We start from the raw sequence: 20,366 nt of genomic DNA, 5'->3' as shown, positions 1-20,366 counted from the left end.
AACAATACTTCGCATATAGTACAAAGTCTCCACTGGTATTCCACCATTACTGCTCTCATTGTTTCTTGTACCTTGACGACAAACAAGCGGAAATATGTCCAAATTCTCTCTGCCAGAAACCTCTTAAAGGCGTAGGAAGGAAATCATTTTTCATTGAAATACCTATTGTGAGTCAGCTACAAGATCTCTACAGGCAGGCTTCTATTTGGACAGCGATAACCACCTATAGATTTTACAGACAGAGAACAAACGATGCTTTAGGAGATATATACGATGGCACATTGTATCGTAAACACTGGGATTCTGGTTTTCTAAAAGATGAAAGAAACATTTCATTTATATACAACACTGATGGTGTTCCAATTTTCAAGTCCTCTAAATACTCTTTATGGCCTCTTTTTCGCGCAATTAATGAACTACCATATTCGCAACGCTTCCGTAGAGACAACATGTTGTTAGCAGGCTTATGGTTCGGACCAGACAAGCCTTTCATGTTGACATTCATGAAACCGTTTCACACTATTTTCCAACAGTTAGAGACGGACGGTATCAGCATCCTAAACCCCAACAGTGAGGAGATTACTGTCCGTGCACTTTTGCTTTGTGGAACATGCGATCTTCCTGCTAGATGTTTGGTATGCAACAGCATACAATTTAATGGATTCTATGGTTGTTTACGTTGTCGACAAGCCGGGAAATCCCTAAGAACTCAAAAGGGTGGCCATGTGCATGTTTATCCTTTTATCGCGGAAGACCCCTGCGGCCCAGTTAGAACTAAACATGAAGTAATGAGGGACGCTCAACGAGCTGTGCAACAAAAATCGCCTGTCAATGGTATCAAAGGACCGAGCTGGTTTGCAGCCCTGAATTACCATGACATTATCCTAGGAACAGCTGTGGACTACATGCATTGTGCCCTAGAAGGTGTAATGAAACTCTTGTTAGAGCTGTGGTTTACCTCACGGGAAAGCCAAGAAGAGCCTTTCAACATTTCAAAGCATGTTGAAGACGTAGACAGACGCATTGGTGAAATAAAGCATCCCAATCGCATTTCGAGATGCCCTCGTTCTATTGAGGGGCACAGAAAGTACTGGAAAGCGAACGAGCTGAGAGCATTTTTATTTTTCTACGGAGCCATGGTATTAAGAGGTATTCTGCCGGACGTTTATTACGAACACTTCATGCTATTTAGCGAAGCCATATTTACATTATGTCTCGCAACTGTCACGCAATCTCAAATAGAACACGCAGAAAGGTTGTTAATGCACTTTTGTCTCAAGTTTCCCAAACTATACAGTGAACGTTATCAAACCGCAAATCTTCATTCCCTTCTGCATATGGCTGAGGACGTTAGAAACCTTGGACCATTGTGGACTCATTCCACATTCCCTTTTGAAAGTCTAAATGGAGAACTTCTTAAGTTATTCCATGGAATGCAGAGTATTGTTTTTCAAATAGTTAGCGCAGTGAATATTAACAGATCTCTTCCAACTCTGTCCAAAACACTTGTAGAAGGAACAGATCCTCATCGCTTTTATTGCAAACTAACATCGTCAAGTCACCCTTTAAATGAAAAGGAAATCGCACCAAATACGTTTGCTGTTGGCAAAGTGACAATCAAGCAGGTTTCTAGGGATGTATTTGAGGCCCTTTCCAATCTCTTAGGAGTCATACCAGAGACCACAACATGCAGATTTTTTTTTCGTCTTAAAATTGGCAACGGAATGTATCACTCGTTAGGTTATGAAAGAGTTCAAAGTCGAAATAGCTATACTGTCCAGTATGAAGTGTTAAATAGTAAGGGAAGAGTTCAAAACTTTGGAGTAATACGCGAATATTTGCAATATCAGACACCCTGTAGTGGCTCACCCGATTGCGTTACAAACTGTGTTTGTCCATTTTATAATATAGCAATACTACAAACCCTGGAAAAAATTAATAGAACCATTATTGAAGACAAAATCACGGGGGGAACAGGTAGTCACGTAACGATTACTTCCAGGGCAGAAAGTGGGGCATGTGTAGCAATACACATTGATAAAATTATTCAGAAATGTATTTTCATGGAAACCAGCGATTTTCCAGACATTGCATTTGTCGCTATTTTTCCAAACATGATTGAGAAGGACTAGTTGTATGACACCTTTTTGCACGTTATTTATAAAACAAACTCCCTGCTGGTTAAGGAAAAGTAACAATAAATACGGAAAGAAATGTCTAGTTTTGTCTCAGATTGTTTTAGCATTTAATTTTTAGCATTGAACAACGATGAAAAAAATAATAAAATAAAACAAATAGACGATGCAGCCACTTTGAAAACAAAATTGAAGGATCTATCCTGAATTGGTTTCACTCAACTAGTGGACTAATGCAAATGCTGCATTTTGATTGGCCACGCTACTAGAGGACTATTGGTAGTAGTCCTCGAGTAGCGAAAAGCGTGACACTGTCTTTCGTTTTATTCCCAAATAAAGATATTTTCAACTTGCATTTGCTAACTTTATCATTGCTTTTTCTGTCCGACTAGTTGGCAGGGTGATACTAAAACAATTAGACCCTTCGCCCTCAAGGGCCACGGGTCAATAGCTATTCACCCGTAACCCTTGCGGGCTACGGGTCTAATTGTTAATTACTCTAGCCTACGTGTCGCCGTACTCAGTGGGCCCTCGGTCTCACAGTTTCGCCGCTGATTATGGAGCATCGCATTCTCAACACCAGCGATTCATAGTGCAGCACGCGAACTAGCACGCGCAATTTTTGAAAACACATTCCACGGTAGTCATTGTGTCTTCTTCGACACATTTTGATTAGTTTCCAAAGTTCCCCGAAGCTCTGCGTTCTTATGAAATGAATATGCGATATGCCTTCCATTGGATGAAAGCTTAATTGTCACGATCAGCGATCAACTGAGCGAAGTACACTCGGGAGTACAAGCAATTTTTCGGGATTTGGTGGCCATGCAAGGCACGCAAGGTAATAAATTGTTTCAAAAGATGTTCCAGTATAGCTCTGTGATGGACTTTTGCGTAAGAAATCTTCAACATTGAAATCCCAGATGCGCGGGTTTTTATGTTTCCGTCGCTTGAGTTTATCTGCAGTGTTGTGCAGCGATGTTGCAACCTTCAAGTGTCGCGAGAAGCTTCAGGTTCGCGCAGTTAACTCTTGCAGCCTTTAAGCAGCCACTTCCAGCGCTGCTTTAGCGATGCTTAAACGTGATAAAAAATTGCAGCGCTTTCGCAGTGCGTGTTGTTTGCCAATGGTTTCATGAGCGACTCGTAAGCAATGCTTTAGCGACGCTTGAGCGCTGTGCAACCAAAAAAGAGAACTTGTGAAGCGCTGCAGCAGCGCTGTGTTGTTCGTACGGGTAGAGCCATCAGTTGCGAGCGTGACACGGTTGTTTCGTAACATTTCCTGTAAAGTTTGATGTAATTAACATTGAATCGCGATACTTCCATAAATTTTCGTCTTCAGCTTAACATAAAAGCACCGACAAAAATGGTTCAACACATTTCAGCCAAGGGAATTGAGAAACCATGGCCACGCTACTACGGTTTCCACGTCCTTCCCAGGACCCCACGCTGCGCAGAAATTCACTGAACTGGACCCTGGCATTCACATTCCGTGACAACTTTTCTGAGCTTGTCCAACAGATCAGCTTTCCTTTCTTTAGATCTGAAGGGGACCTCAAGATAGGAAAGTACCTTCTTAAGCATTGGGACATTAAAAGCAGGAAGTCTGTTCTGTCGATGTAAGTCACAAAGATCATACGTGTCGTATGTAATAGGGTGCTTCAATCCAATTGCTTCAACAATATTTGCCATTAAATTTTGATGCTCTGCACTTTCCACAAGACATTCGATATCTTCTTCTTGTTCCATAGAAAATCCCACAGTTCCTGATTCTTTCCGTTTGGAAGCTGCAAGGCGAGAGAAGAAACTCTGTATCTGCGTTTTAGTTAGCCACTTCGTGCGACTGAACCGTCTTTCATTAGAGGGGGTTGTTGCTGTTCTCATATCCTTTTAAACCTGAACAGGGTCCGCCTTGCGGCCAGTTCGCTCACCAATTTTAAACTTGGCTGTGAGATATTCTTTAACCTCACGAGAAAACCAGATGGAACCTGCGTGGGCCTTGCTTAGTGCCCATCCCATCTGCAGGGTTTCTTCGTCAGTTGATGATTCGGACGCTAACATAAATGGTGTAGATTTTTTCACAGCCACATCCACTGATGTAAATTTTGTTGCCCAGTCCTTTCTGATCTTGTCATATAAGCTTTCACTCTTCTTCATCGTTTCTTGATTGCTGGTGTGCTTCCCTACGTCAAGGTGCTGTTCTAGATCTGAAAAGAACTCAAACACCTGCGTACAACCTGGAAATACACATTCAAAGAGAGCTGTATCTTTTTCCGCATTTGTACCACTGGGCAATTGTACATCCTTAGGCGTCTTAGTCTTGGGACGTCTTTCTTTAATTGGCTCGAAAAATGTTTTATCAGCGTCTTTTGTCATAAGGCCAGTCGCCTCTTGGTGTTTTAAATACAAAGTGTCATAAGGAAAAAGCTTTCCTCGACCAAATTTATAGGCTCGTCTTGCTCTTATTCCTGAGCTCTCAAATGTGAAATTGTGGAAACCGCTAAAATGATCAATCTTCTTCACTTGAAGGCTCTTTTTCGATTCGTCTACCATATTCACTGAAGCGGAAGTTCCTCTGACAGGATGTTTCTGAAGAGCATCTCTCATGTCGGACGCAGACAGAATATCATTACCCTCGGAAGAGTACGTTCGGACGGACGATTTTAGAGGACAGAGAATCTTGTCACATACATCCTTCCCGCTTTGCGGTTCAGAAAAGTCATAGGCTTCCACTGCAACGCCAACCCTTTGTCCAATGTCACGAACCGCCGCGATCAAAAAGTTGCTGTGATAGCAACCCGCCTCATCAGATCTCAAAAAAACACTTTTTAGCCCGGGTTGCTTCATTTTCACGTGTGTTAGAAGATCTTCAATTATTGATGCAACCGCAAACCAATCTTGGGTGCATTGATCAAATAAATGAGCGTAAGAAGTAACTTGGAGTTCTCCGGTCGAACGGTCACGCGATATCACGCTACTTATGTGCCAGCTCAGGCCCCTTTTCCAAAACCAATCACTCTGTTTTTCGCGGTATCTCATCTGAACAAATTTCATTGCCCAATCCATAATTATTAAGTTTGAGCTAGAGTCTAAATCTTCAAGGATATCTTGTTTTGCGCGCTCTTGATTTGCTGACCTCATAATATGAGATTTTAAGTGATTGACAGCCTTAGCAGACCTCTGAAAATCATATAGCATGTCTTCTTGTTGTTCTTTACTGTAGAACTGGGTGTGTTCACCTTTGATCGCTTGTTCTACCTTGTCCAGACAGACAGAAAGTTCAACGCAATGGCTACAGGCAGATGTATGTTCATGCTCACATTTCTCTTGAAGGTCCTCATCATTAAGGTCACTAAGGGCAAACTTGACACAATGGTCGGGGCATGTACTCTCTCCTTGTTGGCAATTTTCATGGTATTTCGTTTTCAAATACTGCTTGCCATTCTGAAGCGACTTCTTTATGTCCTCCGACCAACCTTCTTCTTGACCAATCTGGTCAAGGTCGTCCACAATTTGCTTGATTTTTTCAAAACCGGCAGATCCGTCAGTTGCGGTATTGTCGAGACCAGCTAATGACTTTTGTTGAGAGGCTTCTCGGACCTCGAGGATCCGAAACAAAGTTGCACGGCTTAGTGGCTTTATCTCTTCTTCTTTGTAGAACTGCAGGTACTGTTGTATCATGGTGGAGCGAGTTACTGTGCAAATTACATTGGGCATGGTCATCCAATTTCAATTTTCGGGTTCCAAACGAAACGTCTTGATAAAAATATGGTCTGTTTACAAATTGTATAAAATGATCCACAAGGGCTGTGTCAAGTCGAATACGATAACTTGAAGCCTTTTCAAGTGTAAAACCTGGACCGTATTCGCGAGCATGAGCTCTTGCCCTCTTTATTTGCTACATAGTTATGCTTTCGAAGGGCTCGTGTAACTTTTGTAGCTTTTCCATACGGTAGCGGTATGCATACAGACTTAGAATCTGGGTCTTAAGATTCCTTGTTGGAGCATTTTTGTACGCCTGCATTAGAGCAAGCAAGTCACCAGAAGGATTTTCGTTGGTCTGATCTGATAATTGAGCACATGATCTAAAACGTTGATCCCCAGCGTTTGGTGCTATTACTTCACATACGACTTTGCATCCTTCCATAGCCTTTTCAATACATTTTCCCTTTTCCACGTCCGTCGCTTCATCCTATCCAGTTTCTAACTGAAAGGTCAATGGGCTGACTTTTCCGATCTTGGTCTTTTCTGATAAACTAGCCATTGCCTCATTGTATGTGGTTATCAATGATTCTTCTCCGTCTCTTTCGTCCCCGTCTTGAGAATTTTCACTTTCTTCTCCAGACCACTCTCCGGGCGTCCAGTCCACCGGTATAATAGTACTGGATGGTGCCAAGCTAGAAGCTATCGGGGTACATTGCATCTCTGAGCTGTTCTTCAAGGCCATTGCAGCCATTTGTTTTGCCAGCGTACACAGTATAATTAACAACAAAAAAATGGTCGTAAGTATGAAATAGCAACCCAGCAAGATTTTTTAACAATTTAACACTTCCACACGCATAAACACACCCTGATACAAAAAAAGAAAACTCGCCATAAAAAGTGTCCGCTTCATACAATTCATATTTACTATAGACATACCGGTGATTATAGACCATACTGGTTCGACGTGTATACCCGTGTTATTTTTTTGAGAAATTGTGTGCACAAGACTTCACAAGTACTTGCAATGGCAATTAAAATGAGTTAACATTTCAGTGTTTTATTTAAAGGTATTCAAACACACCTTGTCTCTTCATGTTCTCCTAATTTCTCGCTCTCAGTGTTTTCCTCCAGCCAACGTTTATTTTCCTCATATTTTTGTCTTTGCTTCTTGACACAAGTAGTGCAAATTGCTGTGCATTAAGAAGTATCACAATGATGAATTTGACTTTTAGTCAAAGTCGATTCGTAGCGTAAAACTTATTTTTAGAACCAACACTGATTCTGATCTATCGGATTGATAATTGACAACTGGCAAAATAAACTCAAAACAGTTTTTAATCTCCCGGTTAGGTCTTGAGGTGTCGGAAAAATAGTTTTCAGGATATAGCATATAGCAGGTTTTCAAATACAAAATCCCTGATAGTCACAAAAAAGGGTTTTTAAAGAAGGGGAACATTGCCAAGTTTTTCGCATAATTTTGCGGGTCACGTGCATCTAGGCTACTTTACCGAAATTATCTCTTACTTTGAAAAATAGAACGCTATGAAGCAACGTAAAAAATAGACAGTTCTGTAAAGACATTCTAAGTACCTTTTACATCTCGCAAAAATCCAGGAATATTTGTGTACTTTTGAACATCTGTGTTGTAACAAATATACTTGTCCTAATTATACTAACGCGATTGACCAAACAATGTAAAACAAGAATGTTCATTTCATACCTGTTATTTACTCAATCCAAGATTTCTACACTTACATCGTGGCACTGTTGCCAAAAAATAAACACCTTATGGAATGATTCTCTTTCAAGGTTTTACAACAACGTTGAATGGTTATTCCCTCGACCTTCTCTTTTAGTCTTTATTTATAATTAGATTTACAGTTTGTTATACAATTCGGAATACTTGACCATGACATTTACCTTGGTTTTATGAGTTCTTTTATTCTATTGAAAGTTAAAAAGTAAAGGCGCCTCACATACGTCAGTTCTTCGAAATGATCATTTCATAATTATCTGAAAGACAAACCTTTTTAAACCCCCTCTTCATCAGTACTCCGTTTTACGGGTATTTAAAGCTACTTGAAGCTACACGGAAAGAATTTGTCACACCTGGCCGTGGGCATCAATCTCGAGACCTCTCACTCAGAAGACTCCAAGGGCTACGCAATAACCAACTGTGCCAATCGTTGCTCCTCAAAAAAGGGAAAACGTAAAATATTGTGTAGTAGAATGCTTACCTGACCCAATGGGAATTGTGATTCCAAAAATTGCGTGAATATTCTTGGACATCTCCAAGTTGATAACATGATCATTTTTTAGCTTATTCCTCGCTCCTGAATGAAGAGGATATCGACATGTCCTCAAAGGACGCCAGTTGCGACCCAAATTATGTCTGTGTTTTGGACACACGAACATTTCTTCTTGCCGGTGTGGTGGCACATCGAATAGCCCCGCCCTGACTAGTATCAGTTCGTACTCCATCATTCCAGATAGTTTTGAAAGATGGCATGTCTTCAAGTGGAACATTATATCTTCCCGGCATTCTCGCAACCTACAAACTATATCCGAACCTCGAAAACCTCCACAACTAGATTTTCTGAACCCCGAGAAAGAACACTTTACTGTATCAGTAGCCATGTTACCCCTTGTTTGTTTTGTGTCCAGTCCAGGAGGACTGGGGATGAAATACAAAGTCACGCATATCTCAACTTTAATCTGAACTGGGTTAAATCGCTTTGTTAGCGACTCATCACGTTTTATTTGCAAAGAAAAGTGTTTTATTTGCCCTAGAAATTTCACCGCGATGTCTTGAAGAGTAATCACAATGAACAAGATTGCATCCAACTAATTTTAGCAAAAGACCTTTCAGGATGGTGTCACGAACCAGTCACGCTCGCGGATATTGCCATTTTACAAACCAGATAACTTCTTAAAACGGACCAAGGACATGGAATCAATGGCCAATATAGTTTCAGATGATTTAGAAATAACTTTAAAATGTGAAAAAACTTGGATAAGACCCATCAAGCCATCAAATGAAGTTGGACTCTGACAAGCACATCGACAAGGTGAGTGTTCGTTAATTATCAGGTTTACGAAATTTCTGGAAATTCAAACGGCGGTCTATTCTGAAAACGTGGAGAGCACAAAAATGTTATTCCTTGTTGAGTTTTATTATCATTCCTAGATTCTATTCATACAGATAGCGAAGTTCAGAGAGGTGCCACACTTTTTAAAATTACCCTCAAAGTTGAGCTACTTTCGTGTTTTGATGGAAAGCCGAAAACACGTGCTGGGGAAAAAATCATTGCCGTTGAAATATATAAATAATTCGGAACTGTGATATGGCTAGGAAATCTACAGTGGTGTATCTGTATACGGAAAAGAAAATCAGTCTTTTTGAGCCAGGTGTTTGTTTTCTAGAGTGCGGTCAATATTAGCAATTTTTGCAGTTTGAAAGACTATGGCGCCGGTGCTGACTGCCGGAAATTCAAAAATTCGTTAAAAAAATATTTATCACTTTTGGTCAAACGAAATGCATTTTTGCAACTACTAAGGTGGAGGCTTTAATATCCCAGAATATAAGGAAAATTAATTTTTTGATCCAAAATCACTGGTCGGTTTTTATGGAGCCACGCTCTTAATTCGCTTAAATCGTCTTGGTGTTTGCATGTCACCTAAGATGGTTCTTTCAATGCAACGAAAAATGGGGGAGCAACTGGAAGCAAAGGTTAAAGTATGGAAGACACGCATCGAAGACAACAGGGGAACTCTTCTGCTATGTAAGGAGGTTGCAAGAAAGCAAAATATTCCTCCAAGTGGCGAATCCAATGATGCCATGGACTATGAAATGGAAGTCGATTTGTCGGAGAATAGCTTGAAACAATATGACTATTTTACTCCTGAAACGTATGCACAGATGCTAAAATTGATAAATGATGCGAAAGAAAAGAGAGGAGATGCTATCCCAAGCAACAAAAGTCTTCACGAGGTCCTTACAAATTTGGAAACTGCGATACTACCATTTTACAAGTAAGCTTAAATAATAATGATGCTGTTCTAATTTTGGATTTCCTTAGACCAACTGTAAGTGGGTGTGTAACTAGGGGAATTATATCATGCATTGATGGTGCTGATGATGATGATGATAATAACGATAATAATAATAATGATAATGATGATGATAATTATAATGATAATAATAAAACAGTAAGTATATGTTAAGGATTTATTATCTTTCACTCAAAAGCTATGCTTTGTGCCCGGTGTTCTTGTGCCCTGCACAGCAGACATAAGATTTTAATTGCATATAATAGTAGTAATAATAAAGTGAAATGGTGATGATTACTTTTAAAAGGTAAATTTTTTTAAAAGAAAATAACTGCCATTAAATAATTTAGAACGTGTAAATAACACTGCTGTCACACTATTAATGGTACAGACCATTTAAACTGATGATGTACATGTTCTATTTCTTTTAAAAGACTGGTTGGTGATAACATTGATCATGAGACACATGCCAGAATACAAAGTAAGGAACACACAAATCGTTCAATTCACTGGACACACCAGTATGCAATTCTAGATAGGGTGCAAGACCCCACCCTTGAGAAGCACATAAATCAAAAGAATGTGGATGATGTCCAACTCATTGAGTTACTGCCAGATAAAGATGTACAAGCCAATTTTCTTCAAAATTGGGCTATTCTTGCAAGTAGAATAATCACAAAGTACTTACCTTCTCTGAAATGTATGAGTGATGTGGTAATTCGTCACATTCCCCATGAGTAGTCTGAAGAAATGTCCAAGAAATCTGACACTGTAAGTATGTTCATGCTACATTATGTTTTTGGGTAACATTTTAATTTAATATTGTTAGGCAAAATATTTGTTTTTTTTTTGTTATTTCCATTTTCACCGTACCTTAATAACGAAGGGTATAAGGTGTAGTCAATTTGTACAACTGAATCTTCCACACATCAACAAATCTGAATGAATGAATGGCCCTGCCTTCCACACCCCTTCACCCACTCTCCCTTATGGGAGTAGCAAGGATCAGTCCTTGTAGAACTTTTGTTTGAAAAACATATATTTTTTGCTTTTTTTCTAGTTTTGAAGAAACATCAACTTTCTTGTAAATCAACTTTTCGTTTTTCAGTGCATGTTGTCAATGGAATTTCTCAATCCCAATGTTGCTGGTGACATGGCACAGCTCCTTGTACACAAACAAACAAATTTGTTCCGTGCCAGACAGAAACCCAAAAGGTCATTCTTGAAAGTGTCCCTCTCCATGGGGATCAACTGTTTGAGGAGAGAGCCACAAATACTGCATGGACCATAAGAGATGGAATAGATGAGTACGAACGACTGGAAGGCATTGGTCATGAACATGCTGACTGGCATGCCAAAATGACACTCTACAAGGTGAGTGGCTTTTTATCCCTTGCAAAAGGTAACAAAAAAGCATGACTGCAAATAGAAAATATTTCGAATATTAATAGAATATATTTCTTAACTCCTCCCTTCCTGCATTGAATTCTGAGGAAATTTACGTTAATTAGTTAGTATGTAGCTATTTGAACCAGTAATGAGATAATATCAAGTGGAATGGGTCTTGACTGGGCTCCTGGTCTTGAAAAGGAAATCATTTAGGCTAGTTATGTTCTTTTGTTTGATGTACATTTATGAAGTCTAATGACTTGTTACATTGTTTGTACTGCAGACTGAATTTAATACATTTTGTTGACCATTCTTCTGTTGCTGAGAAAGGAACGACACGAGCGAGCATGAACCGAACGGGAAAAACCAATGCCGCTAAAGGTGTAGAGAACCACTATAATGAATACAGTGAGTTCCACGCGAGAGAGTTTGAAGCCCATGTGTGTGCAGCTTTCATGGAGATGACAGGGATGAAAACTATTAAAGGTTTGACATCTCTGTGATAAAACATTGTGCAGATAATGACTGTAGGTGAGGACACAGAACGTGTGAGATCCATTTTTGTTCTTCATGTCCCATCCACTCATGACTGGATACTAGGTTTTTAAATTAGACAAAGTTGTTTTCTATATTTGAACCCTAAAAAATTGAAAGTGGTAAATATTAATGTAGTTATAAATGTCAACACAGGTTACATGTTTGAATTCCAAGATAAATTTGAGATGGCTTTATGGGAATTCAAGTAAGAAGTGGATAAAACACTGATGCCACCATATTGGGCTATGGGTATTTTCTTGAATATCTTCATTGTGAACGTATGAGCTGCTATTGCTTATTTAGATACACCCCAAATCAACCTACCACACACGTCAGAACTGAAGGCAAGCAGGGGAAAGTGGCTGATAGAGATTTGTCAGCAACTTGTCAAGAAGTTTGTGTTTGACATTAGAGAAATTAATGCTCTAGTGGACCAAACCCAACAGCTAGATAACGCAATGCGGGAAGCTCCTTTTAAGTGCCGCTTTGAAAATTGTGATAGAACATACGCCTATCACTCTGGACGAGTTAGGTACTAAAGTGTTCTTCTTATACATTTTGCAGACTTTACAGTACAATACTTAACTCAAGATGGAAAAAACAAGCAGCTGATATGTCATGTTTCACAGCTATTTTCCAGGACGTACTATTAGTAAACTAATATCAATTTTTTACACTATAGTTGCAGGGCATGTACTAACTTTACTTGTGTTAAATATCACAAAGTGCCTTATTATTAATTTTAGACCAGTGGAATCCTTCATATTGCTCCGAAAGACCTTTAATGCTAATTTGTGAGGAGACCTCAAGGAGTCCTGCACCGTAATTCTGAAATTGATTTTTATCAATAACAATTTGTGATTCATAACACATGCATTAATGCATTTGTCCACAGGCATGAAGTTTCATCTCACAATTTGTCCTTTGATAGTGGTCATGATGATAGAGATCAACTCGGCTATTTCTTTTGCCGCATAAGATGTGGAGAGGTTTTCAAGACAAAGCAAACCAGAAAGAGGTATCTTGATGAAGATTGTACCCATCTTTGATTTAAAAATACTAAAATATTGTTTCAGAAATGTATAAATTAGTTTCATTTGTTACATGATTTCTTCCATTCTGTCAGGCAAACATTTTCAGCCCTTCAATCAAACAGTTCAATTCAGGTTGGAATTTTTATTTCCTTGGCTTAAATATTTCAACTATGTAAGTGATTGGGATAAAATGTTCTTGGCAGTATCAAAACAGAAGGAAAACGCTGTAAAAATTGGGAAAGTGATTACCAAAGGTCAATCTCATGCTGCAAAGTACTTCTTAAAGTTTTTAAGTAAAATATCAGCATTGGTTTTGCTTATACCATTGATTTCATAGCAAGGTGATAGCAGAACTTCCTCAGAGACTCTGTTTACTGAGATAATTGAATGAACAATGATTTGAAATTTTTTTATAGGCATGAACTTCAGCAGCATCAAAAAGCCTTTGAGGATGAAGCCAGTGATGGACCACCCAAAGAATCAAATGAAGATTTTTTATTTAATTATCACAGTGCAAAACTTGCTTTTGGTTTCATATTGTTTGAGTTCAGTGATGCTATCAAAGAAGGAGATGGCCACAGGTTGTTTAACCTCTATAAATTAGCTCTTTTAATCTACAAATGTAATGGCCATTTCAAATATGCCTACATTGTGCTTCTTTACTTAGTTAAGTGCATTGCAATCCTTTCCAAGTTCTAAGCTTTTAGACTTAAGTGGAACCGATTTTTCAATAGGAGTGGAGGTAAGGGGAAGAATATACCCTTAGATCTTGAAAAAGAATTTCAAAACAAAGATCTCAAGGTTACCTGGGTTGCACTGGGACCAAATTTAGCTGAAAATAATGCTGAACGCACTGCAGGCTGCCTGGAGTCCATGAGGTTAATACAGACCTCTGTTGATCGTGACTGCAATAAAAATAAGCGGGCCAGCCACAGGGCATGCCCTAAGGAAGTGGAAGCAGTTGAGCAGATAACAAGTGACGTGATGGAGGTTGAGGCCTTCCATAAGCAGGAAGGTAGAGAGGGATATCCATCATTTCCTAAATTTGAAAGAAATCTCTTAAAGAAGCTTGATTTCCGAGACCTTCATAAGTGGATGAAAGAGCATCTTCAGCTCTGGGGATCAATTTATCAAGAAAAAGAATAGTCCATTTCGTAGTGACAGTGTAACAGCTGCAGTAACTGTGAAATTGGAAAAGTGAGGGTTACGCTACAGGGAAAATTGAAAACCAACTTTTTCTTAACCTTGTATTGTTCTGCCTGTGTTTTACATGCCATAAGTTCAAGATTATGAAGGATCCATCTGTATACTATAATTTCAGGGCATTCATGGTGGAGAGGTATATGGTGTACTAATGTACCATTTGATTAGCTATTAATAACATGGGTGCCAAATTACTCCTTAATTTTCAAACCTGGACGCCATTTTAGCACTATATGAAAAGTTGCCATGGGAATAATGTAATTTCACATGTGAAATTATAAATTAACGCTGAAATTTTACGCCAAAATTAACGAATAGTTTGCCACCCATGTTATTACATACATAATTCATTGTACATGATACAATTTAAAGAACTGAACTTAGATGTACACGTAATATAAATGAGAATAGGGGCTTTGTAATAAATACTGTTACTCATACACATACACATGATTAACATTATTATTATTATTATTATTATTATTATTATAATATTGCAAAAATAACTTAGCAGATTAATTGTATTGGTCACAGTCACTGTCAGAAGAAGAGTCTGAAAAATCAATGTCAAAGTCCAAATTATTTACATCTAAAGGCAATAAAGTTGGGAATTGCTCCTTGTTGTTGAAGAAAGCAATGGTGTCCTCAAAGTTGGGAATGTCAAAGAAAATCTCTTGCAGCACCTCTAAAATCTTTATTGCGTCCTTCAGAGAAAAAACAGGAGAGTTTTCTGTTATGTCTTTAACAGAAAAAATTATGGCACAATGGTTGGAAATGTCATCAACAAGTTGAGGTGAAAAGCCATGTGTAGAAGTGCAGTCTATTGAGCACAGTTCAATTGATTGACTTAGAACTTCCATCAATGCAACCTTTACATCATGTTTGTCATTTGTAACTGACCTCTTGTGAGGATGTTTCTCCACTTCACAACTTTCACTAACTATTTCAAATGGCAAAATTTCATCATCACATTTAGTACCACCACATTGACAATTTGAGCTGCAGTAGCTGCAGCAGCCATGAAGAAGTTGCTGTGGCACAATCGAATTGTCCAGAGATTGGAATGCAGATACCCTGTAGCAACCTTGAGCAAGAACAAACTCCTTGACCTGTTTTTCACAGGGGCCAAGTTGCTGCCCATGATAAAAGACCACAATGTGGGATTGCAAACCATCCCTCCCAGCTCTCGCCGCTTGCTGTAGCTGATCTAGGATGGTTCTTGCTGGACCCCAGTTAATAACATAACATATGTCGGGAAAGTTTATACCCATGCTAAGGGCACTTGTAGCCACCACAATACGCTTCACTCCATTTTCTTTAAATGATGCCACCAATCTTTCTTTACTCACTGGCCACGAATTTGAATGGTAGATCCCAATCAGACAGTTTTTGCTTTCCTTGTCTCCAGAGTAAATTGCATTGCCAAGCTTCATCATCAGGTAATTAACAACACTGGCAATTTGACTTAAGGTGTTGCAGAAGATTATGGTTTTGGGACACTGTGTACCTTTATTCAACACCAAATCTACTAGCCATTGCAGCTGCTGGAACATTTCGCCCTTTTTCACTTTCTTGACTGAAAATCGCAAATTTTCTCTGTTCGGGCTCACAAGGACAGTAAGAGCATCTGGTTGAAGGCAAAGTAAATTTTTTATGGTGGCCTGTGTGCTATGGTCAGCTGCCCCAGTAAGTGCAGCAATGGGTGTCCCTAAAATAAAGCAGCAGTTGACAATTATTCACAGAAGTGGAGGTATGGTTGTAATGTTGTCATCCTCCTTACCTCCGAGCTAGCCAATCAGCGTGCCCAAAAAGTACTATCCACTTGTGTGGTATATACTAACAGTTAATATTAATACTAAAATAGAGCATAGTATTTCACTCAATTTGTTTATGGGTAACGACAAGGAAGAACCCTTGAGTACCTTATACTGCTCACATGAAAAAGAATAATTATAATATCCAGTGAAAATCTGCATATAAGAACCTAGATTTCTTGAGGTCGGGCGGAACAGCTTCGTATATTTTAAGGTATTAATAGTTTTCAAAATTCAGACTGATTAGGTTCCATAAAGGTCCAAGAAGAACATCGAAATATAATTATTTTTTTATTTTATAATAGATTTAGAGTCTAAATCATCCATATTGCACTGTAGCTTTATGGAAAGCATATTTCTAGTGAAAACCTCCCAAAATGTAAGTTAGGGCAAACACAATGAAGCCTATCAACAACGTTTTGTCATCGCACACAAAATTCAGAATTTAGACCATCAAACGTGGAGTGTTTTTTGTATGAGAAACTATTTTCCTTTGCCAGATTTCAGCCTGTAGGTTCAGAAATCACTAGGCTCTTACATGTGGGAATTTTCCCGCACTCTAGAGTAGATATGAACGGTCGATGTGGTCCAAACACAAATTATGATAAAATCCTGACGAAATTTTTTCCTCACCTTGCTTAAAAAAGGATCGCAATATGGACAGCCTTCCAAATGTTTCTCGGAACACAGAAGCACTTTGCTTTCCTAGCTTCTTATTCCTGTAAATGAAAAAAATACAATGTAGGAGCTGGTAATCGACAAAAAGATCTAAAGCGAAACCGCGGTTAACATGTTAAACTCTCGCCCTAAACAAATAGGTGGCAAAGGTTACTACAATAGCTTGATAATATACCTCTTTCCAGTCCAGGTCTCCACTGCATGCGACTCGTCAACGACGATTGCGGCAAGAGAGCTTTGGAATCTCGAATTCTTTTTTAAGATTTCAAGGAACTCTTTGTCCAGCGCATTTTCCGCAGACGAGAACAATAACTGGAATTTACCCACTTGCACATCTGCAAGGGAAGCTTCTGGCAATGAATTCGCTGTGAGGCCCATGGATTTCGCCTCCTTTATCTGATCTTCAATCAAGCTTCGAAGCGGACAAATCACCAAAACACAGGCACAATCTTTTGACATCTTCTCCTTAACTCCCTTGAGTATTTGATAGATAGCGCTTTTGCCAAAACCAGTTGGCAAAATTGCGAGGACATCCTGTCCATGGACTAAACTCTTTATGGCAGCTTGTTGCTCCAGTTTGAGATCAATCTGTTTACCGTTTTCAGAAAGATCTTTTAACATTTCCTGAAGAGAAAATTCGAAAGCTTCCACGGACTCAGCCATATTTTTGATTATGTTTGTTGTTCTGTATTCCGAATGTCGATTATGCACCAATGTCACATTTTTCATGTCACTTTCTGATTGACGGGCTCCTAACCAAGCAAATTGCGCTATTGCTCCCCGTTTGTGGGAGAACGGAGTTCGGTAAAATGTTTGGGATTGATTGCAGGCGATTCCTTTCCTCCCCACCCCCTCCCCCTTCTCACTCACCCCGTCCCCACTTCTCTATATTTTTTTGCTCATGCCAGGCGCTCGCTCGCTTGTTCTATCTCCGCCTGGAAAAGGAAAGGAAACGGCTGCTACGCAGGCTATTGAAGTTGTTTAGTGTTCTACAGGTCTCTAAAAGCACTATTCTCTTTTAATAGACAACTAGTGTCCTTTTCTTGTGTTGTTTAAACTGCAAGTTCTTCTCAAATTGTGATCTTAAGATTTTGTTTTGCGAAAATACTTGGCTATAAGACGCACCCCAATTTTAGCACTAACTTGCCACCCAAAGACAGATTTTTCTTGAAAAAACCGTGTGCCTTATAACCAAATAACCACGGTAGTTAAAAAATTTGGCTTCGTGAAGCGTGAGGATCTTCCTGTTCTGATCGATGCTTTAAGATCACGGAATGCTTCAAAAAAAGAGCATTTCACAAGAGCTTTTGTTTACGAATTCGACAATCAGTGTTAAAGGATTTATCAGTGACTACTTGCGTGAGGGATTTACATGTAACTGCAGCAAGCTGGAGTGTTTTGGCTTTGTTCCTGGAACAAACTAAGTTCACCCTTGTGGCATATTGCATAATTACAACTTGTAGGGTAAGTTGCTTACGTTCTCAAAAATATAGATCCCTAAGATTTAAGAAACGTTGTGTTAGCTGTGATTTTTATCCTTTAAATCAATCGATAAGTAAATAAAGCAAGCTCTAGCTGTCACTCAGTCACAATTAGTTATCAGAAAATATTTGGTGTTTACATGACCGCTCAATTGAAACCATTACATGTATGTGATGAACTTCGCTCGACATGTTGAACTCTGGCTCTGTTCAAAACGAAATTTCAAGTATTTGCGGGCAAAGTGTTTTGCTTGAGTGTTCTGTCTTTGTTCCCAAAACAAACTCAGAGCTCGATCGTGTGTGTAGGTGCATGTAAGTTGCTCTAAAGCTGAATTCAGGCGTGCAAAGTTAGCGAATTTTACATGCACAAGATGAAAGAAACCTTGTGTTAGTAGTGGTTTTTAAACCCTTCTAATCAGTGATCGATATGTGTAACAAAACACAGCAAGCTTCGGGACGCAGTTCATACAACAGTTATCAAAATATATTTCATGTAAATTACATGACGATCGATTGGATGAATTACGTGATTAACTTTGCTCAATACGCTGCTGAACTTCGGCTCTGTGCTTAGCGAAATTTCGCGTACTTAATGGCGAAAACGTTATTGATCGCGAAGTTTCGTTGAGGTGTTGAAAACCCAACGAAATTTCCCCTATTGTTAAAGCGAATTATCGCTAGAAACACGTCGAATTTTCGCGCGATTTTTCGATGAAAATTCGCAAAGACAAAGAACGAAATTCGCGCATTCACTTGCATTACTTTTGCACAGTACTGTACTCGACTTCGATTCAGAGTAGAAACACTTTGTTAGTTTGAAAGCTTATGTGAGCTAATATTTTCAGAAACTCTTCAACTGTCAAACGTAAGCCTAAATTTCTTTGAATGGGCTTTGTAATCTTCTTCCTTGAAATTAATTATTTTAAAAGTGCAGTTTCGCCTTTTAAAGCATAGTCGAATTCAGTATTTTAGGCGTTTTGACAGTATTTATTGGGTCTAAATAAAGGCGATATCGAGTTCGTGACTTCCTTGTCTTTTGTGGTTAGTTGACTGTGATTTAAAGCTACAAACATTTGTAATATCTCAGTACAAATATAATAAACAAATTACTTCATGGTTAGCTCGCTTGTACGATTTTTATTCACTTGTTGTGAAGAATCGCAAACCCGTTCGTTTGCGATTCTTCACAACTCGTGAATAAAAATCGTACGCGCTCACCAACCATGAAGTAATCTACATTTATCTTATTCTTTTATTACCGCAGAAAAAAGCTTATTTATAATTCATAGTTTGACCTTAACACTCTTAAGTTTAAAATCTTGAAAATTCCTGTTTTAAGGTTATCTTTCTTATGATAAGGAACCATGCCTCAATAAATAAGAATGGGCTACCTTGTTTTAAGGAGATGTTACTAACCTTGTTTGTTTCCCTTAAAAAAAGATAACAAGATCCCTCATTTTAAGTAAATGGTCTTATGAAAAACTCTTTAAATTGTTGCAGAATTCCTGATTTAAGTTGTTTCTTCTTATAAGGGATCATGCCTCGATAAATATAAAAAGGGCTCGCTTATTTTAAGGAGCTGTTACTAAGTTTTTGTCTCATCCTTATTTCAAGAGACCATTTCTTATACAAAAAGAATAAAATCCCTCACTTTAAGAGAATGGTACAAAGAAAGTTTCATTTTCTTCAATTCAGGAAAATTCCCTGAAAGAATTAGAACATGAATCCTTGTTTAATTCAACAAGTATTAATTAAGGGTTTTTCAGCATCTCAATATTAGGAATTATACTTCCAAAAATAAGAATCATATTCCTTGTTTTCAGATTATGGCATATCCACATGGCATGTTATCTTAAGACATCACATACATGTAAACTATCAGATCAAGAATAATAATGTTACTATTATCGTTGATTTAAATAGAAGCTGTTATTATTGCTACCAGACCCCATTTAATTTACACAAGTATATGTTTTGTTTAAATATATGTGTTATTTAATGTGGATCCTCGATCGCATTTGTAAAAGGGGCTAGATAATTTGAATGTGCAAATAAATGCACGTGCTTGCAATGGTCATGTAACGTGCAACTTTCGTTTTGAACTCAAACTTTGTTAATATTACAATATACAGTAACTTTAATCACAGTGACTAGAGATCGATAGAACACAGTTTAAAATATACCCCGCAAAGTGCAGTTGAAAACATATTGTACATAATTGGTGTTAATATTTGATGTCACTGACCAAGACTGTTACATAATGTTATTATCAGTAACAGGTCCAGCTAATTGTGCAACCACTGTGACTACATGCATAAAATTATATGATCAACAATGATAAATAGG

At 38.5% G+C, this 20,366-nt stretch overlaps 1 protein-coding gene across 1 annotated transcript; it reads right to left on the bottom strand.

Moving 5' to 3' along the window:
* Nucleotides 1-14,562: 14,562 nt before the first annotated feature.
* On the bottom strand, nucleotides 14,563-17,202 carry LOC138002310 (probable ATP-dependent DNA helicase RecS). The gene is made up of 3 exons (XM_068848374.1): nucleotides 16,715-17,202; nucleotides 16,495-16,580; nucleotides 14,563-15,755 (listed from the first exon to the last, which is right to left on the bottom strand). Exons 1-3 carry the CDS (start codon nucleotides 17,200-17,202, stop codon nucleotides 14,563-14,565), a joined length of 1,767 nt encoding a protein of 588 aa, XP_068704475.1.
* Nucleotides 17,203-20,366: the final 3,164 nt, after the last annotated feature.

Source organism: Montipora foliosa, chromosome 5, assembly GCF_036669935.1.
Source record: "Montipora foliosa isolate CH-2021 chromosome 5, ASM3666993v2, whole genome shotgun sequence".
Taxonomy (NCBI): domain Eukaryota; kingdom Metazoa; phylum Cnidaria; class Anthozoa; order Scleractinia; family Acroporidae; genus Montipora; species Montipora foliosa.
This window is presented reverse-complemented; position numbering and strand designations above follow the sequence as displayed.

Excerpts from the sequence above, each read along its gene's own strand:
- LOC138002310 (XM_068848374.1), bottom strand. The coding sequence starts at position 17,202 with ATGGCTGAGTCCGTGGAAGCTTTCGAATTTTCTCTTCAGGAAATGTTA. Across the intron at positions 16,581-16,714 it reads GAGACCTGGACTGGAAAGAG|GAATAAGAAGCTAGGAAAGC; the intron begins GTATATTATCAA and ends TTTCATTTACAG. Across the intron at positions 15,756-16,494 it reads GCGATCCTTTTTTAAGCAAG|GGACACCCATTGCTGCACTT; the intron begins GTGAGGAAAAAA and ends GCTTTATTTTAG.